Source organism: Muscardinus avellanarius (genome assembly GCF_963383645.1).
Source record: "Muscardinus avellanarius genome assembly, chromosome: 4".
Taxonomy (NCBI): domain Eukaryota; kingdom Metazoa; phylum Chordata; class Mammalia; order Rodentia; family Gliridae; genus Muscardinus; species Muscardinus avellanarius.
The window spans coordinates 90,318,614-90,344,411 of record NC_137789.1 but is presented as its reverse complement, the minus strand read 5'-3'; the positions used below and the strand labels follow the sequence as shown (position 1 = coordinate 90,344,411).

Genomic DNA, 25,798 nt, shown 5'->3' with positions numbered 1-25,798 from the left:
CCTTTTTAATTAATTTTCTTTACTGAAGACTGTATGGTGAGTACTGAAATGAAGAGCAAGAAAATCAACCTGGGGTGTGAGTTCTCGGGCGGTCTTCACTGACGCCTGAATGCCTTCCACTGTTGATTTATTAGCAGTTCCAACAGCAGCTGCCTTCTCTGCTGTGGCTCCAAGCCTTCCTGAATGGCTTTCAAAGTTTGCTGCCCTCTCATCAAATACCTTGGGGGGAAAAAACAAAGACATTTAGAAAATCTATTTCAGTAAAATGCATCAGGCAGGATACGAAGTCTTTCTTTAAGCAGATGCGGCAACTTCTCAGAGATTTTAGAGATAACATCAAACCCTAGTGCTTAAACAAGAGTCAGTGAAAAACCCTGGCTATGATGTGTCTCCTCAGAGGATCAGCCATTCGCATCATAGCCACAAGCGCGCGCACGCACACACACACACACACACACCTGAATTTCAGTACAACCTTACTTACCAATTGCAATCAGGACACATAGCAGTGAACACTCTTCAACAAGGAGTTCACAGAATGTGAAGACTAAATAATTCCCATTTCCAAAAGTTTTAACCTCCAGTTTGAAGAAGATAAAACCCACTACACACTCTGTAGGTAGCTAGATATATTACAAGCCAAGAATATCCACTAAGCGTCCTAAACTGGGCTGAGCAGTATCTCTCATATATTCCATTACCATTAATATTATAACAACCCTGCCCTTAACTTCCATGGGAAAAAGGATGGCTGGTATTCAACTCTGGGCCAGATACAAGGGCAAGGATGGCTGACTTTTATTAACTCCACATGCAACACCACCTGCTTGATGTTTCTGTGGCTCTCAAAGTTAAAAATGTTAATTTTTCCTTCAATATGGATGTCATACAAGGTTATATATCACAAAAGTGACGATTTAACTTACTTAAAATAACAAAAGTTCTTCCATTATATATTTGGGTAACATTCTTAGAATTGACACTTTAAAAAGCAATGCAGGCCGGGCAAGGTGGTGCACGTTTGTAATCCCCGTGCTTGGGAGGCGGAGACAGGAAGATTGTGCAGGTTCAAAGCCAGCAGCACTGGCTTAAGAGACCCTGTTTCCAAATAAAAATATAAAATAGGTCTGGGAGTGTAGCCCGGAAATAGAAGGGCTTCCAGGAACCCCAGTACCCCCCCACACACACACACACAAAAGCAAGGCAGACCAAACAGCACTGGGTCAGGTCTACACTGCACACACAAGACACCAGGAGCTGCCAGGCAGAGAGCATCCTCTGCTTTTTTTACCCCTTCCTGAGCATCTGCCTGCCCACAGTTGGTGTCTACCTCTGACTCCAGTCACTGCAGTGTTCTGTGTCTATCCTCTCATCTCTTTCCCATCCTGGCCTCTTGTTTAGACTCAGATTTCTGGTTTCTTGCCATTTAATACTCAGAACCTCTGCTTAAAACCCCTTGATCTCCTAGTCCCTTTTGCTCTCAGCCCTTGATCTCCTAGTCCCTTCTGCTCTCAGCCCTTGTTCCTTCTCTCAGCTGGTCCCACACTCCGGATCTACAGGTCTGTTGCCTAACTTGGATGACTGCTCCAGCCCAAACCATGTCTGATTCTCTCTCTGATTCAAGTGACTGCTTTGGCCTCGACCAAAATTTACTAACCACCTATTCTATTTCTCCCTTGGGGCAGGTGCTGAAAATAAAGAACTGAATAAGAAATAATACACATCTGCAACTCGAGGAGCTCACGGCTCCATGGGGAAAAGAGAGCCCCAAACGGCTATCTATAATGCAGTCTACCATGTGCAGTGGGCTTAACACTGAGATTACAGGAGCAAGAGGAACGGCATGTAACCCATCCAGGAAGTAAAGGACAACAGGGTAAAGAATAAAGAGGGCTGAGGTGGAAAAAAGAATGAGAAGGTAATTAGGCAGAGACACAGAACAGAGACAAGGGAAGAGCAGAGTTTGCAAGAAATGACAGCTAGGTATTGTTGCTGCGTGGCCTCAGAGTACAGCATAACCCCGAGGCTGGGGATTGTAGGGAATTCACACACAATTAGTATTTAAAAGACAGTTCACAGCTCTGGCTTTATCCTACAGTGAAGGAAAGGTCCGCAGAAGCACTCAACCAAAGAATATCAAGGCCAAATCTTCTTTCTTTCTTTTTTTTCTTATTGGTGGTCTAAATGACAGATTCAAGGAAGACCAGTTAGAGCTATGCAGGCATACAGGCGTGAGGAGCAAGGGCCCAAATCAGAGTGTGGTAACATGAATGGAAAATGGGAAGAATTCCAGAAATTTTTGTGAGCCAGGCATGGTGATACACACCTGTAATCCCAGTACATGGGAAGCTGAGATAGGAGAATCACAGGTTCAAAGCCACCCTCAGCAACTTGGCAAGATCTTGTTTAAAAAAAAAAAAAAGCCAGGCATGGTGGCACACGCTTGTAATCCCAGCATTTGGGAGGCTGAGACAGGAGGATGGAGGACAGCCTCTGCTACTTAATGCTGTCCTTTGCAACTCAGTGAAACTCTGTTGCAAAATAAAGAATTTAAAAAAATAGTGCTGGGGATGCAGCTCAAAGACAGAATCCCCCCGGGTTCCATTCCCAGTACCAAAAAAAAAAAAAAAAGAAAGAAAGAAAGAAAGAAAGAAAGAAAGAATTTGTGAGATCAAGTTAACATGTCTGAGTTATTTGATATGAGATGATGAGGGGAAGGGAAAGTCAATGCTGACAGGCAAATTTTCAAGAGAGAAGGAGGTCAACATGCTGAGGAACGGATGAAGCACCTGGATGGGAAGGGCCAGGAAAGAGCTGAGTCCACTAGTATGAAACCCAGAGAAGGAGGAAATGCAAAAGCAGCGAAGCATCCTAGCCTCAGGGGACCGTAAAGAGAACTGCCAAGCAACCTGGGCCAAGAAATGGGGATCTCTAGCAAGAATAAGACAAAACTTCACCCAAACATTCCATATTGTCTTGGCTACTGACCCAAACTCCTCCTTTGCTGCCAGTAATCAGAAAGGATGGAAACCAAACACCTGCTTGCCTAGCTTCCTTTGCAGGCAGCTGTGTAACGATAAAACAGGGCTGGGGTGTAGCTTAGAGGCAAAATGCCCCTGGGTTCAATCTCCAGTACCAAGAAAAAAAAATTCTGCAAAGAGTCACTGCAACATTTTGTATAGAAGAATGATAACAAGTGATTTAAAATTATTGTCCTGGCCAGGTGCAGTGGTGCACGCTCATAATCCCAGCACTTGGGAGGCTGAGACAGGAGGACTGCTGGCTCATGGCCAGCCTCAGCTACTTAGTGAGGCCTCTGCAACTTAGTGAGAACTTGTTTCAAAATAAAGAACAAGTAAATAGGGCTGGGTGGGGGGGGGGGGGTGTTGCTCAAAGGTAGAATGCCATGGGTTTAATCCCTAGTACCGCAAAAAATAAATAAATAAATAAAATAAAATAAAATTATTGTCCTAACTTCTGTGTCAAAATAAAGTGCTCTAACCAGGTATGGTGACATATGCTTGTAATCCCAGTACTTGGGAGACTGAGAAAGGAGGATCACAGGTTTGAAACCAGCCTCCCAGGCTCTCAGCAACCTGGTGAGATCCTGTTTCCAAATAAGAAATAAAATTGGGCTGGAGGTGTAGCTTGGTCCATCCACATTGCCCCCCACCAAAAAAAGAAAGGAATAAAGTCCTGTGATAGGCTTCCATTCCTCATATCTTCCTGCCTTAAATATAATAACTGGAACAGCAAAAAACACTCCATTTTATGAGGAACAGACCAAGAACATCACAGAAATTCCCATTTTCATAGTTTTTAGCTTCTGAATCAATGCCAGACCTATCTACTTCCGTGTTTCTTGATATGTGATGAAAATAAACTCCATCTGCTTTAAATCTCTGACAGGTCTCGTTTTGCTTGCAATGAGACACTCTACACTGATAGGCCTGGTAGGCTAAAAGTTACCCCTTCTCTTTTCACCTTTCATTCACAATTTCCCAACTACTCCTGTTCATGTACACTGTAACATTTGACCTTTACAAAAATAGGGCTGTCCAACAGAAAAAATGCCAGACCTCAGATACCTACCTCTTCCCTATTGGGTGCATCAGGAGGGGCAGTGGCAGCCACTGCCAACAGCTTAATAGGCGTTGTAGTATCGCTGAAAATGTCTGACACCTCCTGAGTCATGGCTTCCTGCATCCTGGCTTTCAGATCCTGAAAAATGTTTATTAAACATGAAAATGTCCTGCACATCCTTATTTCACATTCATTCATTGACATTAATTCAATAAATATTTACTGTCAATTATGCACAAAACACTGAGTTAGCACAGGTCTAATATTTAATAGAAGGGGTGAGACATGACTCCCATATGTCCCTAGAAACTATCCTACCAAATCAGGGAAGTTTACTTCCTTTCTGGTGGCCTCTACAAAATGACATTGAAAATTGTGAGGTTGAGCTCAAAGAAGGCCCTGAGATGAGATAGAGTTCCTCACCATCTCCAGTGCTGGAAGGGCCTAATGATGCCCACAGGAACTATTTGGTGAATATAGTGTCATATTTCTAAGGAATTTATTATCTTAAAAGGAAAAAGAAATCAAGAATAGAAAATTTTCTAAAAACTCAATAACTAGCGAAGTGTGGTGCTACACACTTGTAATCCTAGTACTTGGGAAGCTGAGACAGGAGGAGCACAGGTTTATGGCCAGCCTCAGCTACTTAGTGAGCTCTCTGCAACTCAATACCCAGGAAAGAAAGAAAGAAAGAAAGAAAGAAAGAAAGAAAGAAAGAAAGAAAGAAAGAAAGAAAGAAAGAAAGGAAGGAAGGAAGGAAGGAAGGAAGGAAGCCAGGTGTGATGGCGCACGCACGCTTGTAATCTCAGCGCTTGGGAGGCTGAGACAGGAGGATTGCACAGGTTCGAAGCCAGCCTCAGCTGATTTAAGAGACCCTGCTTCCAAATAAATATAAAATAGGTCTGGGAGTGTAGCCCGGAGGTAGAAGGCCCCTGGGTTCCATCCCTAATACCACCAAAAAAAAAAAAAAAAAAAAAAACCCAAACAAAAATAAAGAATAAAAAATAGGGCAGGGGGTATTCCCCTGGGTTCCATCCCCAGACCTGGAAGGAAAGAGAGAGAGAGAGAGAGAGAGAGAGAGAGAGAGAGAGAGAGAGAGAAAAGAAGGGGGAGGAAGGGAAGGCAGCTAGGTGGAGTAATAGCTTGGAGATAGATTATCCCTGAGTTAAATCCCCAGTTACCAAAAAAAAAAAAAAAAGAAAGAAAGGAAAAAGAAAAAAACACTTCAATAACCAATATTTGTATCAATTCCTTAACATGGGCCTTAAAAAAAAGTCACAAGATCTTTTTCATAGTTATATCATTTAGTGCAAGTTAAGTGTTTTGTTTTGGGGTATGTGTGTGTGTTACTGGGGATTGAAACCAAAAGTATTATATTTCTGAGCTACAGCCCCAACCTTATTTTTTTTTTTTGGGGGGGGCGGGGGTGTTGGTACTGGGGATGGAACCCTTCCACCTCCGGGCCACACTCCCGACCTATTTTTATTTTTGGAAACAGGGTCTCTTAAACCAGCAAGGCTGGCTTTGAACCTGCGGAATCCTCCTGTCTCCGCCTCCCAAATGCGGGGATTACAAGCGTGTTCCACCATGCCTGGCTTATTTTTTTATTTTGAAACAGGGTCTCACTAAGTTGTGGAACGTCTTATGAGGTTGCTAAAGCTGTCCACAAACCTATGCTCCTCCTGTCTAAGCCTCCCAAGTACTGGGATTACAGGCATGCACCACCCAACTCCAACTTAAGTTTTCTTACAAAGAAAAGTTTTATACAAAGTTAAGTTTTATTTTAATTAATATTCACTTACTTATTTGCGGTGCTGGGGGTTGAACCCAGGGGCATTCTACTTCCAAGCTATACCCCCAGCCCTATTTTTTGTTCCTTATTCTGAAACAGGGTCTCACTAAGTTGCAGAGGGCCTCACTAAGTAGCTGAGGCTGTCCATAAACCCTGATCCTCCTGTCTCAGCCTCCCAAGTACAGAGATTACAAGCATGTGTCACCACACCCAGTTCAAAATTAAATTTTATACAAAGAAATCTCCATCACCCCCACTGTTTCTCAATGTGGGTGGCATATACTGACTGAAGACACCTGATGTGACTTTAGGTGTTACAGAGTCAATTTTATCTTTAATAATTATGTGTTTCTTTTTCAACATATTAGAAAAATACAACCATCTTATCAAATCTGTGATTTCTGGATTAAAGTTTTCTTTTAGCTGGGCATGGTGAAGCATGCTTGTAATCTCAGTACAACATTAAAAAAATTTTTTTTTTAATTTTAGCTGGGCATGATGGCACATCTGTAGTCCCATTACTTGGGAGGCTGAGACAGGAGGATTTAAGTTCAAAGCCAGCCTCAGCAATTTAAGAAGACTTTCAACAATTTAGTAAGACCTTGTTTTCAAATAAAAAATACAGTAAAACTGGGGTATAGTTTGGATATAGAATGCCCCTGGGTTTAATCCCCAGCAAAACAGATACACAAACACACAATATTTTTTTCTTTTGGGCAGTACTGGGGATGGAAATAGACACACAGTTTTTAACTAGGTGTGGTGGCACATGCTTGTAATCCCAGTACTTGGGAAGCTGAGACAGGAAGATGGCAGGTATGAGGACAGCCTCAGCAAGTAGTAAGACTCTCACCAACCTAGTGAGACCCTATTTCCAAATAAAAAATTAAAAATCAGGCTGAGGGTATAGCTCAGAGGTAGAAAGCCTCCGGGTTCCATCCCCAGTACCACACACAAAAAAAAATTTTGTTTTGTTTTTTGGGTTGTTTTTTTTTTTGCGGATCTGGGGATGGAACCCAGGGGCATTTGACCTCTGAGCTACACCCCCTGCCCTATTTTGTATTCTTTATTTTGAAACCGGGTCTCACTGAGTTGCAGAGGGCTTCACTAAGTAGCTGAGGCTATCCACGAACAGTGATCCTCTGGTCTCAGCCTCCTGAATGCTGGGATTACAAGCGTGCATCATCACACCTAGCACGAAAATTCTTTTAAGTAAATCTATTGACTAAATAAAAGTACAAGTGATATGTGGGTAGAACAAAAATCATGAAGAAGCTCTCAACTGTGTGAAACTTGGGAGATAGAACTTTAGCTGCTATCACACACTGGTGAGCTTTTTCCTAATAAGCTCTAGATTTCCCTATATCCTTAGTTATACTCTTATTGTTTTCTCTAACCAAAAAAATCATATATGTTTAATTCCCTATTCTGTTTGTCATTTTTTCAATTATAGTAAGTATAAAAACATAATGATGTGTGCTCCTGGGCTCTACCTTTAAGGAGTCTTGGAGCTGTGATGCCAGTGCTCTCGCCTGAGGACTCTCTCCCTCGCCCCTGGCAGCCAGGTCAGCCAGCTGAGCTGTCAGCTGGTCCACACGGTCACACTTGGCGAGAAGGTCTTGTCGGTAAGGCCCCATCATGACATTAGCTAGCCGATGTCCTTCAGCCACAAGACCCCGAATGGCAGCCTGACCTGGACCAAGAGGAAAACACAAACTCAGAGACCCAGAGGAGGCAAATACAATAGAGTCTAGTAAGTTTTTTTTTTTTTTAAACATAACATCTTGTAGGGAAACAGGGCTTTTCTGACAAAATAAAACACTTCAGAAATACAAAAAAGTATAAATAAAGTGGGTAAACACATTAACTTCAAGGTGAGGTGTTAGGGATTGAACCCATGTCCACATGTATGCTAAGCAATACATTAACTGTTATTCCTTTTTTTTTTTTTTTTTTTTTTTTTTTGTGGCTCTCAGGATCCAGTTCAGGGCCTTGTACATGCTAGGCAAGGGCTCTACCACTGAGCTGCACCTTCTGCTCAACTTTTATTCCTTGATTCATTTATTCTCACTTCACTAAATATCTTTTTAAAACATGATCTAGGGTCTGAGGGGTCAGTAGTAGAGTGCTTGCCCAGTATGCATAAGGCCCTGGGTTTGATCTCTAGCACTGCAAAAAGCAACAATAACAAAAACATAATCTGGATGGATCACCCTTATAATCCTAGTACTTGAGACTGAGACAGGAGGATTGCAGGTTCCAGGCTAGCCTTGACACTTCATAAGACCTTCCATAACGCAGTGAGATCTTGTTTCAAAATAAAAAAATAAACTAGGGCTGGGAGTGTACTCAGAGGTAAAGTGCCCCTGGGTTCAATATGTAGTACCACACATGCAAGAAAAAAAAAATGTTTTTAGCTGGGCGTAGTGGTGCACACCTATAATCTCAGTACTTAGGAAGCTGAGACAGGAGGGTCCCAAGGTTTAAAGACAGCCTCAACAATTTATCAAGATTTTCAGCAGCCTAACAAAACCTTGTTTCAAAGCAAAAAAATAAAAAAGAACTGGAGGTTTAGCTCAGAAGGAGAATACCCCTGAGTTCAATCCCCAGTACCACACACCATAAAAAATTTTAATTTTTTAAGCTAGGCATGGTGGCACACACTTATAATCTCAGTATCTGAGAGACTGAGAGGAGGATTGCAGGTATGGGGCCAGCTTCATCAACTTAGTGAAGCTATCAGTAACTTAGGCCCCATTTCAAAAATAAAAAATATAGAATAGGGCTTGGGGTATAGCTCAGAGGCAGAATGCTTCTGGGTTCAATCCCTGTTACTACAACAACAACGATTTTTTAAAATATAGTAAATGGAGTAAATAGTCAAGCCCCGGAAACCCTCGAAAAATAGAAATCATACAGTTGTGGGTTTTTTTCTTTTTCTTTTTTTTTTTTTTTTTCGGGTCTGGGAATGGAACCCAGAGGCATTTGACCTCTGAACTACATACCCTGCCCAATTTTTTATTCTTTATTTTGAAATAGTGTCTCACTGAGTTGCAGAGGGCCTCACTAAGTAGCTAAGGCTGTCCACGAACCACGATCCTCCTGTCTCAGCCTCCCAAACGCTGGGATTACAAGCGTGCGCCACCACATCCAGCATAAAATAAATTCTAACAGAACCTTTCCTAAAGCCTTCCTAAAATCACTTAGGTTATAAATGCTTCAGGCTGACTGTGATGCACGAGCCTTCAGAAGTGAAAACCTGCAGAGGTAAATGTCTCTCATTATTTAAAGAAATTATATTTATCTAGGTACTTAGCAAAAACTGTTAGCACAGAAATACTCTAGATCTTTCCCTGTTTTTATGATGTTGGGGACTGTACTCAGATTGAATGAACACTTGCATATGCTAGGTAAGCACTTTACCACTGAGCCACATCCCCAGACCTTTTTTTTATTTTGAGACAGGGTCTCACTCAATTACCTCAATTTTCCATCTTCCTGACTCGGCCCCCTGAGTAGTTGGGATCCCGGGTATATGCCACCATGAGCAGCTCTGACATGAAGACCTTACTATGTGCAGACATCAGAATCACTTATCCTCTGATCTGTTTTGTTTTGTTTGGTGCTGGGGATTGAATCTGGGGGCATCTATCTCTGAGTTACACCCCGGCCCTTTTAATTTTTGTCACTAGGTTATGGAGAGTCTCACTACTTGCTGACAATGTCACTGAAGTTGTGATCCTCCTGCTTAGCCTCCATGAACTGGGACCACAGGTGTGTGCCACCACAGCACCCCTCTGATACTTCTTCACTTCTTACTCATACTTCTTGATTGAACAGGGACTGTACTGGCTACATTTAGAAATGGAATCATTCTGAAAAGTGGCTGGCTTACCTGTGGCTAAAGGACCATTCCTGGCACCTTATTTACAGTTAATCCAGGCCCCCTATCAACAACTGACTCACCAGCACTGAGATCAGTCTACTGAGGATAAAGGGCACTGATGTCCTTACCGACGCCCCGGTCGTCCACTGTGGGGTTATCGATCCATCGCTGTGCTTGCTCAATCTTGCCCTCCAGGTGGACGGCTGCTTTGGCAGGTCTGCTATTTGCTACAGCCCTGTTGGTTTTGGTCTGCAGGTTCTGCAGGGCTGTGGCCACCTGTTTGGCCAATGCCCGTGCCTCTGGGGAATCTCCTTTACCCCTGCAGAGAAAAAAAAAGCCATCCTGTCACATATAAACACTATTTATACTGAGATGACTGAAATGCGAATGAGATAACAGATTGCTAATCATTATTGTTAACTTAGGTTAAAAGAGTAGGTTTTTGCTTTGGTTCTTAAATAAAGAATTCATAATTTCAGATTGTCTTGTCCTAGTCAAGACATTAAGTGTGAGTTTTATTTACTGTAGTTCCATCAAGCTCAATCATTTGATTAGCTGAGCTCAGTCAATCAGCACTAGGTTACCTGCACGGGCAGCTTGCCACCCTGAAGACACTAGTTCCCTCTGGAATTGCAGGAGCCTAGACAGCTAGGTTTCTACTAATAGTAACAACAGTAGTAGTTAGAGAACTGGTAGTAATATTACTTTTTTTTTTTTTTTGGCGATACTGGGTTCAATTCCTCCGAGCTACGTCCCCAGCCTTATTTTTTATTCTTTATTTTTTAAACAGGGTCTCACTAAGGTACAGAGAACCTCACTAAGTAGCTGAGGCTGGCTTTGAACCTGCGCTCCTCCTATCTCAGCCTCCCAAGTATGCTCCATCACTCCCAGCGTAATATTATCTTTTTAGTCTTAATTCTACCAGGTGTATTGAAAGTATTCTTATTGTATTATATAATTCTCACAACATCCCAATAAAGTAAATATCAGAATCATGAAAAAACAAGGAAACAAATAGAGGCACAAAAATGAACAATGGAGTCAGAGTTCAAGCCAGCACTTGGATTCTTTTACTTTTTTGGGGTGTGGGGGAGTAGTGAGGATTAAACCCAAGTGCATTCTACCACTGAGCTACATTCTATTCCCTCCATCCCTTTTGAAACAGAGTTTCCGTAAATTGCCAAGGCTGTCCTCAAATTTGCAATTTTCAGCCTGGCCTGGTGGCGCACGCTTGTAATCCCCGGCTTGGGAGGCTGAGACAGGAGGATCGCACAGGTTCAAAGCCAGCCTCAGCTACTTAGTGAGGCTCTCAGCTACTTAGTGAGACCCTGTTTCCAAATAAAATAGAAAATAGGTCTGGGAGTATAGCCCGGAGGTAGAAAGCCTCTGGGTTCCACCCCCAGTACCACCAAAAATAAATAAATAAAATAAAATAAAACTTCTATAACCTTCCTCATCATAAAGTTAGACAAAGAAGGGATTGCCTTGGTTCTGAGCATGACCACTCCTGCTGCCATGCGGTTGTGCATATGGGTGTCCATGTGTGTGTTATAATCCTAAGTACGATGATGGCATGAGTGACCACATAAGATCTGCTCTTATCACATCACCATTAATCATCTCTCATCACTAAGAAACATTAACAAATGTCTACAATGTATATACACTTGGGTTTAGGTCCTGAAAAGAAAGTCTCTGTCTTTGAATATTTCAAAGTTTGTTAAGAACTGATATTAATGAACATATAACTAAACCAGGCATGGTGGTGCACACTTATAATCCCAGCAATTGGGAGGCTGAGACAGAAGGATCCTGGTTCACTGCCAGCCTCAGCCACTTAGTGATGCTCTTTGCAACTCAGTAAGACCCTGTTTCAAAATAAAGAATAAAAAATAGGGCTGGGGGTGTAGCTCAGAGGTAGAATGCCCCTGGGTTCCATCCCCAGTACTGAAGAAAAAAAAAACCTTATAACTACTTTTATAGACACTATATTTTATAACTAAATCATCAAGACTTGGGACGTAAGACAATGATTTCCAAATGATGGCTTTGATATACAATTAAATTTGAGCTAGTACTCAAGTTGGTCTCTGTCCCTAAAACTTCCTGCCTTAATTAGGTATACTCTGCTCCTCTCAAATTTATTTCAAAATAAATAAATTTTATAAATAAATAAGTAAATAAATAAATTTTCCTAAGCACAAGTTTGCTCTTTTAGCCAATATTATCCTCTTAGTCAGTATAAGATTTCAAAGAACTCTCTCACTGGGAAAAGTATGTGTGCATGTGTATGTGTGTGGGGGGGTGTCATTCTTTCATGAAAAGCAGGCAGGCATGGTAGTACATACTTGTAATCCTAGTACAAGGCTGAGACAGGAGGGTCACAGGTTTGCAGCCAGCCTCAACTACTTAGGCCCTCCACAACTTAGCAAGATCCCATTTCAAAATTAAAACTTAAAAATAGCCAGGCACATGCTTGTAATTCCAGCCTTTGGGAGTCTGAGACAGGAGGATCACGGTTCATGGCCAGCCTCAGCTACTTAGAGAGGCCCTTTGCAACTCAGCGAGACCCTGTTTCAAAATAAAGAATAAAAAACAGGGCTGGGGATATAGCCCAGAGGTAGAATGCCCCCTCGGGTTCCATCCCCAGAACCGTAAAAAATTAAAATTAAAAAATAAAAAATAAGCCAGGTGTGGTGGCGGATGCTTGTAATCCCCATGCTTGGGAGACGGAGACAGGAAAATCACACAGGTTCGAAGGCAGCGGGTTCGGAGCCAGCCTTGCTGGCTTAAGAGACCCTGTTTCCAAATAAAAATATAAAATATATCTGGGAGTGTAGCCCGGAGGTAGAAGGGTTTCCAGGAACCCCAGAACCACAAAATAAATAAATAAATAAATAAATAAATAAATAAATAAATAAGTAAATAAATAAATAAATAAAATTAAAAATTAAAAAATTAAAAAATAAATTATAAATAAGGTTGGGGATATAGCTCCCCAGCTACATTTTACCCATTTAACCCAGGATAAAATGCCCCTGGGTTCAATCTCCAGTTCCAGGGGTAAAAAAAGATAGTATGATCCTCAATCAATTATTAAACCACAGTTATGTCACTGATACAATATAGATAATATCTAACCTACATGTCACAAAGATTCAGAATACAGTGAAGGAACATCATACATGCATCTAACATAGGAGGATCCAACTCTGTTCCTAGGGGAGAAGTTGAGGAAGAGAGGGAAGTAAGAGAGAAAAATTTAAAGGGGTTAAATACATACTGTCTTCGTAAATCTGCTAATTTAGACGTCAGAGCAGATATTTCTCCAAGGGAACGCAGAATGTCATCTCTTTCTTTAGGATCATCACACAATTCTGCTATTTTCCGAGCTTCAGCCAAAGCCCCTCGAATCTGTTCTTCTCCTTCAGGTCCACCATTTGGATCTGCAAGCCAGTTCTACACACAGACACGGAGAGCACTGTGACCTACTCATGAATCACTTTTTGGGGGGAGGGAAAGAGGACAGAACTGAATATTGAACCCACAAGAATTCTACCATTTTGCTACACCCTCAGCCTTATTTTATTTTTTGGAGTACTGGGGATACCTAGGAGCATTCTACCTCCGAGAGATACCCCAGCCCTATTTTTTATTCTTTATTTTGAAACAGGGTCTCACTGAGTTGCAGAGGGCCTCACTAAGTAGCTGAGGCTGGCTTCGAACCTGTGCAATACTCCTGTCTCAGCCTCCCACATGCTGGGATTACAACGTACACCACCATGCCTGGCTTTTATTTTATTATTTTATTTGAAATAGGATGTCACTAATTTGCCACATTTGTCCTCAAACCTAAGATCCTCCTGTCTCAGCCTTCCAAGTACTTAGATTAGAGGAGTGTGCCACCAAGCCCAGCTCATGAACCACCTTTTGTGTGTGTGTGTGTGTGTGTGTGTGTGTGTGTGTGTGTGTGTGTGTGTGTGTGGTGTTAGAACCCAGGAGCATTCTACTTTAAGCTATCTCCAGCCTTATTTTATTTTATTTGTCTGGAACAGGTCTCATAAACTTTCTGAGAACTTCACTAAGTAGCCAAGACTGGCTTCAAACTTGTAATCTGCCTATCTCAGCCTCTCAAGTACTAGAATTATAGGCGTGCATCACCATACACCGCTATGAACCACTTTAATTAAATTTAAGAAAACCATCAGAAATAATTCTAAAGTAATCACTGGATACATCAGTAATCTTTTTAGAGTGATAATTCTTATATTCTTCTTGTTTTGTGGAGGTTCTTAGCTCATTTCTTTTCTTTCTTTTTTTTTTCTTTTTTTTTTTTTTTCTTTTTTGGTACTTGCGATTGAACTCAGAAGCATTCTACCTCCAAGCTACATCCCTAGCTGTATTTTTTATTATTTTGAAACAGGGTCTCATAGGGCGGATGAGAGTCCCACTACTTGCTAAAACCTGTGATTCTCCTCTCAGCCTCCCAGGTACTGGCTTACAAATGAGTGACCACGCCTGCGCTTAGCTCATTTCTAAGATCAAGTCATCCTCTTTTTGTTGTTTGGTGTTGAGAACCCAGGACCTCTGTGCATAATAAGCACCCACACATTCTACCACTGGGCTACACCCCTGCCCCTCCCTCATCTTTTCAAAAACAATTTTTCATATCATATCTATTAAAATATCTTCACATAGATTTATTTCTCTCATCTTTGAATTAATCACAAATATTCTCTTAAAGCTCTCAAGTATTTGTATTTGTGAAATACTTGAAAATCATTTTATGTAGAGTAGGATCAGAGAGCTTCAGCCCTTTAACACTGTTATGACAAAATATAGCTGTGAATTCTAAGATAAGGAACAGTTTCAGTATACTGTAATCTCTATCAGGAACTAGGATTCTCTCTGAATTCAAATGCTTACTTCTACCTAGTTGAAATATTCAAAATTAAGATCTGTATTTCAAAATACAAATGAGCATTTCCCTAACTCTGTGATGGCAGGAGGTGTTAACACTGGCAACTGTCAGTCGTCATTCCTCGGGAACCTACTCACAGTAAGACGAGGGGGAGGGAGAGGTGTGGGGAGGCAGAGATGCAGGCTATTTATGGAGCACTTTTTCTTTTACTTCCCACCCCTTCTGAAAAGCATCACCGTTACCTGTGCAGCATCGATCTTCTTGGCGATGCTCTGCTTTGAGTTTGTCATGGCTTCCAGCTTGCGAGCTGCATTTTCCACTTTTGCCGTGAGCACATCCAGACCTTGCGATACCTGCTGGGCTTTCTGCATGGCCACTGGCGAGGCTCCTTGCCCTCTACTCAAACGGACAGATGCTGTCATTTTACCCTCTCAAAGACTTAAAGGCAAAATAGTTCCAAACACCACAGTGCATGTCATTTTTGTTAACATGCCTATCTTCTTCCTTTTCTCAAATAATTTAGGATAGTGCAAGAAAACAGCTAAACAGAGCAAGACACTCAAACCATCTACGTTCACTGTTGCTTTTCAAAATATACATTAGCTTTCTTAACTGCATAACTACTTTGAAGTCAGGCCAGCGAATTTTGATAATAATTATTCTCCTCTTGGTGGTGATTACATAACCAATCTAAACTTCAGTGGGAAAAATGTGCTGGGATGTTATTGCTATGGAGGGCTTTGTTACCATAGTAACGTGTGCTTTAGAATAAGTAGCCCAGCCGGGCGTGGTGGCGCACGCTTGTAATCCCAGCATTTGGGAGGCTGAGACAGGAGCATCATGGTTCTGAGACAGCCTCAGCTATTTAGCGAGGCCCTTCACAGCTCAGTGCAATCCTGTTTCAAAGAAAGAAAGAAAGAAAGAAAGAAAGAAAGAAAGAAAGAAAGAAAGAAAGAAAGGAAGGAAGGAAGGAAGGAAGGAAGGAAGGAAGGAAGGAAGGAAGGGAGAACGGACGAACAGGGCTGGGGGTGTAGATCGAAGGTAGAATCCCCGAGGTTCAATCCCAGCACCACACACACACAAGTGTTTCAGGAGCCATTACATTCAGCATTACTGAAAGTGCACCACAATGACACCACTTATGTCATGAACCTGTCTCATGGAGCCTGTGGAACTATGTGGTGTTCGGCCTCTTAAGGCTACAGTTGGTTCCTTCCTTCTTTTTGGGTTCTAGGAATTAAACCAAGGGGCATTTTACCTCTGAGCTATACTCCCAGCTCTTTTATTTATTTTTTTTTAGTGTGAGTGTGTGTGTTGTGTTTTACTAGAGATTGAACCCAGGGGCATTCTATCTCTGAGCTACATCCCAGATCTCTTGATTTTTATTCATTCATTCATTCATTCATTTTGCGGTATTGGGGATAAAACCTAGGGGCATTCTGCCTCTGAACTATACTCACAGCCCTATTTTTTTACATTTTATTTTGAGTGTCTCACTAAGTTGCTGGCCTCAAACCTGCAATCCTCCTGTCTCAGCCTCTCAAGTACTAGGACTACAGGTGTACACCACCACACCTGGCATTTATTTTTTATTTTGAAACTGCGTCTCACTATGTTGCTGAGGGTCTCAATAAATTGCTATGGCTGGCCTCAAACTTGCAATTATCCTGTCTAAGCCTCCCAAGCACAAGAATCATAGGCATGCACCACCACACCAGGCTCAGTTTTTGCTTATAAATTAAAAGCTGCAAGCTGGGTGTGGTGTCACACACCTGTAATCCCAATACTTGAAGGCTGAGACAAAAGGATTACATATTTGAGAATAGCCTCAGGAAGTAGTCACACTCTCATCAACTTAGTGAGACCCTTTTTCAAAATAGAAATAAAATCGAGATGGGGGCATAGTTCAAAGGTAGAATGTCTCTGGATTTAATCCCCGGTAACACAAAAAAATAAATAAAAGTAGCCGGATATATAGCACATGCCTATAATCCCAGTACTTGAGAGACTGAGACAGGAAAATCACAGATTTGAGGTTAGCCCCAGTAACTTTAGCAAGATCCAGTCTCTCTCTCCCCCTCCCCCCTCCCTCCCTCCCTCCTCCCTCTCTCTCCCTCCTTTCCCTCCCTCCCTCCCTCCCTCACAGTACTGGGGATAGAACCAAGGGGCATTCTATCTCCAAGCTACACCCCAATCCCTATTTTTATTCTTTATTTTGAAACAGGGTCTCACTAGGTTGCAAAGGACCTCACTAAGTAGCTGAGGCTATCTGCAAACTACTGCGATCCTCCTGTCTCAGCCTCCCAAATGCTGGGATTACAAGCATGTGCCACCAGGCCTAGCAAGACCTAGTTTCTTCCTTCCTTTCCTTTTTTTTTTTTTTTTTTTTTTTTTCAGTACTGGGAATTGAACTCAGAGGCATTCTACCTCTGAGCTATACCCCCAGCCCTATTTTTTATTCTTTATTTTGAAGCAGAGTCTCAGTGAGTTGCAGAGGGCCTCACTAAGTAGCTGAGGCTGTCCACAAACGGCGATCTTCCTGTGTCGACTTCCCAAATGCTGGGATTACAAGCGTGCACCACCACGCACAACTCTTATTCTTTATTTTTGAGACAGGATCTCAGTAAGTTATGGAAGGCCTCACTAAGTAGATGAGGCTGGCCACAAATCTTTGATCCTCCTGTGTCAGCCTCCCAGGTACTGGGATTATAAGTATGCACCACCATGCCCAGTGAGACTCAGTCTCAAAATAAATAAAATTTAAAAAAGAAAGAAAGGGCTGGGGGTATAGCTCAAAGGTAGAATGCCCATGGGTTCCATCCCCAGTACCAAAAAATAAAAGGATATTGGGGAGTCAATGGTGAAGTGGCCACAGCTACTCATCATTGCTCTAGCCTTTTCTCTCTACAGATTAATGGCCAATCCCATAAAACTAACTCATTCTCTTGTTCATATTCATTTCTCTAAATACAGACAACGGTGTATTTGAGGATGCCCCATGGAAACTGTCCATCACACTGTGAAAAGGCTTCAGACAAAAGAGCAGAAATGAGAAATCAGAAGAGCCAAGAATCTTGTCAAACTGCACTGGCACTTCTCCCAACAAAAACAAAGCTTCCTTTTGTCCTTTCTACAAAATTAGTGCCATGCTCATGACCAAAAAGACTGCTTCTCAGCAGAAAAAAGGATCACTGAGCTCAATGAGATCGCATTTATTTAAGCTGTTTCTTCTCCTCTTCAGGACAGGGACATAACTAAACCTTTTTTCTTTCTTCTTCTTCTTCTTCTTTTTTTTTTTTTTTTTTTTTTTTTGCAGTACAGGGGCTAGAACTCAGGGGCATTCTACCTCTGAGCTACATCACCAGCCCTATATTTTATTCTTTATTTTGAAACAGGGTCGCACTGAATTGCAAAGGGCCTCACTAAATAGCTGAGGCTCACCGTGAACCGCAATCCTCCTGTCTCAGCCTCCCAAATGCTGGGATTACAAGTGTGCGCCACCACGCCCGGCTAACCTGAAGCTCTTGTAGCTTCCAGATCGTTCGTGAATCTACAAACCTCCGAAAGTATATTTATCATTGAATGGGCGTGTCCATATGCTTTTTTTTTTTTTTTTTTTTTTGCAGGTCTGGGGATAGAACCCAGGGGCATTCGACCTCAGAGCTATACCCCCTGCCCTATTTTATTTTTTATTTTGAAACAGGGTTTCACTATGTTGCAGTGGGCCTCACTAAGTAGCTGAGGCTATCTGTGAACCACAATCCTCTGGTCTCAGCCTCCCGAATGTGGGATTACAAGCATGCGCCACCACACCTGGCTGCATCTTTTTATTTAATTAATTAATTTATTTAATTTATTTATTTGTGGTACTGGGGTTCCTGGAATCCCTTTTACCTTTGGGCTACACTCCCAGAACTATTTTATATTTTTATTTGGAAACAGGGTCTCCCAAACTCGGGGATTACAAGCCTGTGCCACCATGCCCGGCTATCTGCATCTTTTTAAGTAGAAATGAATGCAATGCTTTCATTGGATTATAAAAGGTAATCTCCATCCCAAAAAGGTTAAGAATCACACCTTTAAGATTTATATGCTGCCAGGCTTGGTGGCACATGCTTGTAATCCCAGTACTTGGAGGCTGAGACAAGAGGATTGCAGTTCACAGCCAGCCTCAGCTATTTAGTGAGGCCCTCCACAACTTAGTGAGACCCTCTTTCAAAATAATGAATGGAAAATAGAACTGGGGGTGTAGCTCATAAGTAGTATGCCCCTACGCTTAAACCCTGGTGCCACCAAAAAAAAAAATCTATACTTTCTCCCCAACTCATTTATTTATTCATTTAGTGGTACTGGGGATGTAACCCAGGGGCTCTTCTACCTCCAGGCTATACTCCCAGACCTATTTTATATGTTATTTGGAAGCAGGGTCTCACTGAGTTGCTGATAGCCTAAGTAGCTAAGGCTGGCTTCAAACCTGTGTGAGCCTCCTGTCAGCCTCCCAAACACTGGGATTACAAGCGTGCGCCACCATGCCTGGCTCTCCCCACCTCATTTAGTCCTGAGGATTTACCCCATGACATTGTATTTCTGAGATATACCTCCAGCCCTTTTTATTTAGAAACAGAGTCTCACTAAATTGCTGAGTTGCTATTCTCTTGTCTCAGCCTCCCAAGTACTGGGAGTACACAGAGTATTCTTAAGTGTGAATACTTTGATACCAAGTATAACGGTGTACACACTGAAGTATGTTTCTGGTCCCTCTCTGTACAGAAACCCTGTGCATCCCAATGATCTCAAGGACAAAATAATAAAAACTATCTTAAAAATTATAAGCTACTGGCAAATTAGGTAACTGCTAACTAAAAGTAGGGCACAGAATAAACTCTAATATTTACAACCACAACATACTTGAGTAAAATTACAATTGAAGTTTTGTTTTGTTTTGGTTTTTTTTTTTTTTTTTTTTTTTTTTTTTTTGCAGTACTGGGGATTGAACCCAGGGGCTTTCTACTTCTGAGCTACACCCTCAATTTTTTTTTTTTATTCTTTATTTTGAAACAAGGTCTCACTAAGTTACAGAGGGCCTCACTAAGTAGCTGAGGTACATGCCCAGCTCCTAATATCTTTAAAATAAATTAAACTTTATATATACTAGTGTCTCAGCACACTTTAATTTTTCCTAATGTCTATACCATAAAATTACATAAAAATGAGGGTCTATTAGAACTTCAATAATTTCCAAGGTGAATCCTGAATAGATCTATATAATACTGTTTTCTGAATGGCAAACTATGCATATTTATTTAGTTGGGGGGGAGGGCTAAAGTAATAAAACCAAGATTTGAGTGAGGTAAAGAATACCAGGCTGGGCATGGTGGCACACACTTGGGAGGCTGAGACAGGAGGATTGGAGGTTCAATCCCCAGTACCAAAAAAAAAAAAAAAAAAGAAAAGAAAAGAAAAGAAAAGAAAAGAAAAAAAGAAAAGAAATTATAAAACCAAATACCTGGGAGTGGTGGCGCACACTTGTAACCAGCATTCGGGAGGCTGAGAATGGAGGATCATGATTCACAGACAGCCTCAGCTACTTAGTGAGGCCTCTGCAGGTCAGTGAGACCCTGTTTCAAAATAAAGAATAAAAAATAGGGCAAGGGATGTAGCCCAGAGGTAGAATGCCCTGTGTTCCATCCCCAGACCCACAAAAATAAATAAATAAACCCAAATTTAAAATGTCAAAATAGAGCAGAGTGTGGTAGTGCATGGCTACATTCCCAGTACTTGGGATGTTGCGACAGGAGGAACTCTGGTTCAAGGCAAGACCCTCAACAAATTAACAAGACTTTTTTATTTTGAACCAGGGTTTTGCTAAGTTGTTGAAGCTGGCCTCAAAACTACAATCATTCTTTTTCAGCCTCTCAAATTCTGGGGTGACAGGTGTACTCTACCACACTCATCTTTTATATTCTTTCTACCCAGCCTTCATAAAAGATATGGATCTGAGCCAGACTTCATTTATTTTTTCATAAGCCTATGGCTAGAAACTAAAATACCAAATTTCTATCTTAATTACAGAATAAGTTCCAATTTCATTATTAGACAGTTCCATATTTTACTTTTTTTTTCCTTGGGGGTGTAGCCTCCAAGCTATACCCCCAGCCCTAATTTTGTATTTTTTATTTTGAAACCGGGTCTCACCGAGTTGCAAAGGGCCTCACTAAAGTAGCTGAGGCTGTCCGCGAACCGTGATCCTCCTGTCTCAGCCTCCCGAATGCTGGGATTACAACCGTGCACAACCATGCCCAGCTTCAATATTTTACATTTAAAAAGGAAAAGTTTACCTCAATCTCAGAAGAAATAATTTTATGAAATGCCTATACCATCTATTAGCCAAAGATAACTCAGCAAAATTGACCGAATCACCTGAGTAGGACTGCGTTACTCATAGAAGCCTGGTAAGAGCAGAGAAACTTTACCTGGCTCGGAGGTCAGCCACTTGATCAGTCATCTGCCCTAGCATTTTGCAGGTTCCCAGGATTTCCCTGCGCTCCTTGCCTGCACAGAGTTCACCAACTTTTCCAGCTTCGTCTAAGATCTGCCTGATGGCCTGCTCACCAGCATCCCCTAAAATAAAAAGATATTCAATATCTACATTGTAACATTAATTATGTAGAGAGGATACTTTACAGTTCATTTCATTCATAAAGGAATGGGTGATTTTAAATGACAACTGAATAGAAAGCGATCCATCTGATAGCTAACAGCTAACTAGAGTTCTTACAACCATAGGGTGAGGTTTCAACCACAGATGCACTAAAATAGATAGTTGCAACCATATCCATTTGGACATACTAAGCAGCTTGTGGTAGGACTATAGATGATGAAAATAAGCTCTTAGAAGCGGGCGTCGTGGGGCATGCTTATAATGCACACACTTGGGAGGCTGAGACAGGAGGATACAACCTCAGCTACTTAGGAAGCCCTCTGCAACTTAGGGAGACCCTGTTTCAAAATAAAGAATGAAAAATAGGGCTGGAGGTGTAGCTTGGAGATAGAATGCCCCTGGGTTCAATCCCTAGTTCCACAAAAGAAAAAAAACAGGCTCTTATAATATAACAGTACTTAGCAACTTCAATCTCCATTAGGATTTCACATTCACTCAAATATTAATCTAAAACTAAATATTATTAAAGTAGAAAATCCATAATGCTAATCTCTACTTGGGTCTTTTTTTTTTTTTCTGTACTGATGATGGAACCCAGGGTCATTCTACCTCCAAGCTATACCCTCAGCCCTATTTTTTATTCTTCAGTTTTTGAAATAGGGTCTCACTGAGTTGCAGAGAGCCTCACTAATAACTGAGGCTGTCCGCGAACCATGATCCTCCTATCTCAGCCTCCAAAATGCTGGGATTACAAGCGTGTGCCCCATGCCCCGGCTACTTGGGTCTTATCTTTATATAATCAACTTTACTTTCCAATCCTCATTGGAATCACTATTTAATCTGCTTAATTAAGTACTTTGTTGACTTAAATGAAAGTATACCCAATGGGAACTAGTAGAAATGGGCTTTTATTTAAATTACCTTTCTGATTCAGAGGATAGTTGAGCCAAAAATTCTGCAAAGAATGCTCAACTCCGCTTAATAGTCTATGATCTTTCAACCTTATAAGGCCCAGTAATGCTTCAGCTAATCACAACTATCATAGGATATTAAGGGTATGTTCTAAAATGTTTTAGTAGCTATCTCAGGATTATAAAATTATGGAGCTGGGCGTGGTGGTGCACACTTGTGATGCCAGTACTTGGGAGACTGAGACAGGACGATCACATGTTCACGGCCAACCTCAACTACTTGGTGAGGCCCTCTGCAACTTAGTGAGACCCTGCTTCAAAATAAAGAATAAAAAAGGGCTGGGGTGGAACTCGGAGGTAGAGTGCCCCCGGGTTTAATCCCCAGTACCAGTAAATAAATGAATAAATAAATAAAATTATGGGAGAATTTCTTCCCTTTTTCATTTGCTTGGATTTTAGTTTTTTGTTGTATTTATCAGAAAAGAAGAAAGAAAGGGTTACCTGGGGAGGCATTAGGGTCACGGAGCCAACCTTTGGCCTGGTTCAGTTTGGAGTCTATGGAGGCCAATGCTCTCTTCATGGCTTCAGTGTCCTTTTTAAGAGAAATTCCACAATGATTTTCTTTGCAAAAATCAAAATATCATGATACAGAGAAACAGTTACAACCCTAACAGACAATAGCTAGGGTAGTCCCACAATAGCCTTAAGGTAATTTCATCACACCACAATTCTTATTTCTGTCAAAATGCAGCACCTTGCATGCAGATATTCAGTTAATTCTATTCTGTTTCCTGGTGTCACCATCGCTAAAAATGTGAAAACCAATAAACTGTTGAAGCCATAAGATGTTTAATGTATGTCTTCAGTAGAAAGAAGCCATGTGCCTCAGTATCAGCCTCCTACCAGTCACCATTCATCCAGTGCAGCCGCACTAGGGCCCTCCCACTTTGGGGAACCCTTATTAGTATGTGGTGCCACAAGTCATAATTCTTTCACATCTTGTTTTAAAATAGACACACAAACTGGATGATGTTCCACTATCTAATTAATCTGAAAATGTTGAAATCACTGGTTCAAAAAAGAAACTGAAGCTGGGCGTGGTGGCGCACGCTTGTAATCCCCGCGCTTGGGAGGCAGAGATGAGAGGATCACGCAGGCTCGGAGCCAGCCGCGCGCGCTGGCTTAGGAGACCCTGTTTCCAAATAAAAATGTAAAAAAAAATAGGCCTGGGAGTGTAGCCCGGAGGTAGAAGGGCTTCCAGGAACCCCAGTACCACCAAAAAAAAAAAAAAAAAAAGAAAGAAAAGAAACTGAAAGTGTTAATGTAGCAGTTTTGGTTTAATACTCCAAATAAAGCATTAAATGTTATACAAGAAAAAACATTTTCTGCCCTTCCCTGCTACTCCTCATTCGTTCCCTTATCATCCTTAGCCTGAAGAGCGGACAAGGTATAATAAATGAGTCATGACATTGTTTACAACCAGGATTCAACATGATGAGCAAAAAAGTCTCCCAGGATACAACTGGGAGAGAGCAGATTAATCTCTTTTTTACATATACATATACATATATACACGCGTGTATATGCATACATTTAGTAAGTTTTTTTATTGCAGAAAAAGGCAGAGAACTAGCCGGGCATGGTGGTGCACGCTTGTAATCCCAGCATTTGGGAGGCTGAGACAGGAGGATTGCAGTTCACAGACAGCCTCAGCTACTTAGTGAGGCCCTTTGCAACTCAGTGAGACCCTGTTTCAAAATAAAGGATAAAATAATAATAATAATAATACCAGGTGTGGTGGCGCACCCTTGTAATCCTTGTGCTTGGGAGGCAGAGACTGGAGGATAGCGCAGGTTCGAAGCCAGCCGCGCTGGCTTAAGAGACCCTGTTTCAAAATAGGTCTGGGAGTGTCGCCCAGAGGTAGAAGGGCTTCCAGGAACCCCAGTACCACAAAAAAAAAAAAAAAAAGAAAAAAAAATAGGCTGGGGGTACAGCTCAAAGGTGGAATGCTCCTGGGTTCCATCCCCAGAACCACAAAAGCAAACAAACAAACAAACAAAAAACAAACAAAAAAAACAGAGAACTATAACAAATAATCATGTGCCTGTCCTCAGAATTAACAGACTGGATAATCCCTTAAGTCTCTTTAAAATTAAACAAACAAACAAAAAAAACAGCCTATCTCCTTTTTGCACTAGGGAATTGACTCTGATGAAGTCAAGTCATCATAGGGTTAACCTCTAAATTCTAGGCAAATATCCTACCTATATTGCTAACTTTCTTCAATTTCTAATCTTATATATGTGGGGTTCCCAAGGATGTTGTACCACCAGTTTTCCACAGAGGGGCACCAGGAGCATTCACATTTCCAATTCAAACACAAACCAGCACCAGAACAAATAAACACTGACAGCATTCATAATCAGGCTGACAGTCAGCAGTGAGACCCCAGCTTTTCAAAGTAGCTATTCATATTATAGGACCCTCAGCTTTAGGATTCTCTCCTTCCCCATCTAAACAGATAGAGATTGTTCTCCTGACCTAATCTCAGCCATGGCAACCAAAAAGAAGTAAACTAAATTACTTTAATCCCAGTATTTGGGAGGCTGAGATGGAAGATAACAGGTTCGAGAACAGTCTCAGCAACACAGTGGAACTTCCAGCAACCTAGTGAGACCCTGTTTCAAAATAAGAATAAAATAGAGCTGGGATGTAGCTCAAAGTTAGAATGTCCCCGAGTTTGATTCGGGGTACTAATAAATAAACAAATAAATAAATAAGGAGGAGCAATTTAGCAAGACTCACAGCAACTTAGTAAGACCCTGTTTCAAACTAAAAAATGAAAAGGGCTGATAGTGTGACTAAGAGGTAGAATGCCTCTGAGCTCAATCCCCAAGAGCATAAAAATAAAACAAAACAGGACTAGGGGTATCGCTCAGAGATGGAATACCCCTGGGCTCAAACCCCAGTACCAAAAAAAAAGAAAGTAAAATATATATCTTATCAATTCAGATGGCTGGGCACAGGGGTACTCTTTGAACTTCATTTTTTATATCAGATAAAATTTAAGAATTTTTCTGCTTCTAACTGTAGAGAGTGGCCAAAGATGTCACTAAACTTCTACAAGTCAGCAAATCTATCTTGTCAATTTTCAATTTTTGTATGTATGTGGTACTGGGGATTGAACCCAGGGAGATTCTACTTCCAAACTATATACCCAGCCTATTTTTCTTTTCTTTTTTTTTTTTTTAATGGGGTCTCATTGAGTAGCCGAGGCGGCCGTGAACTGTGATCATCCGGCCTCAGCCTCTCAAGTGCTGGGATTGCACACAGGCACCACTACGCCTGGCTCAATTTCGACTTTAATGCTGCCAAGAAATCAAACTCTAGAAGTCAAATTCATAATCATCACTAACATAAATTATACTTTTATTCTCCCATGGCCCAGAATGATTTGAAGAACAATCGAAGAACAAGCTTTGCTCCACTCAGCATCCACAAAAATCATTTCTTTTTTCTCCCTACTAAAGCTCAAATGGCACTG

The 25,798-nt window shown here is 41.4% G+C and overlaps 1 protein-coding gene across 2 annotated transcripts in view; it reads right to left on the bottom strand.

Annotated features, from left to right (window-relative positions):
• The window catches only part of VCL (vinculin), a gene marked incomplete at both ends in the record, with an annotated part of 143,710 nt that overhangs the window by 20,577 nt on the left and 97,335 nt on the right, over positions 1 to 25,798 (bottom strand). For both annotated transcript variants that reach the window (XM_080694392.1, XM_080694393.1), the window contains 8 exons: positions 70 to 219; positions 4,093 to 4,221; positions 7,369 to 7,568; positions 9,890 to 10,080; positions 13,045 to 13,220; positions 14,925 to 15,078; positions 21,156 to 21,303; positions 22,756 to 22,846. In XM_080694392.1, the coding sequence (XP_080550518.1) occupies positions 70 to 219; positions 4,093 to 4,221; positions 7,369 to 7,568; positions 9,890 to 10,080; positions 13,045 to 13,220; positions 14,925 to 15,078; positions 21,156 to 21,303; positions 22,756 to 22,846 (1,239 nt within the window). The remainder of the gene's footprint in view (positions 1 to 69; positions 220 to 4,092; positions 4,222 to 7,368; positions 7,569 to 9,889; positions 10,081 to 13,044; positions 13,221 to 14,924; positions 15,079 to 21,155; positions 21,304 to 22,755; positions 22,847 to 25,798) is intronic.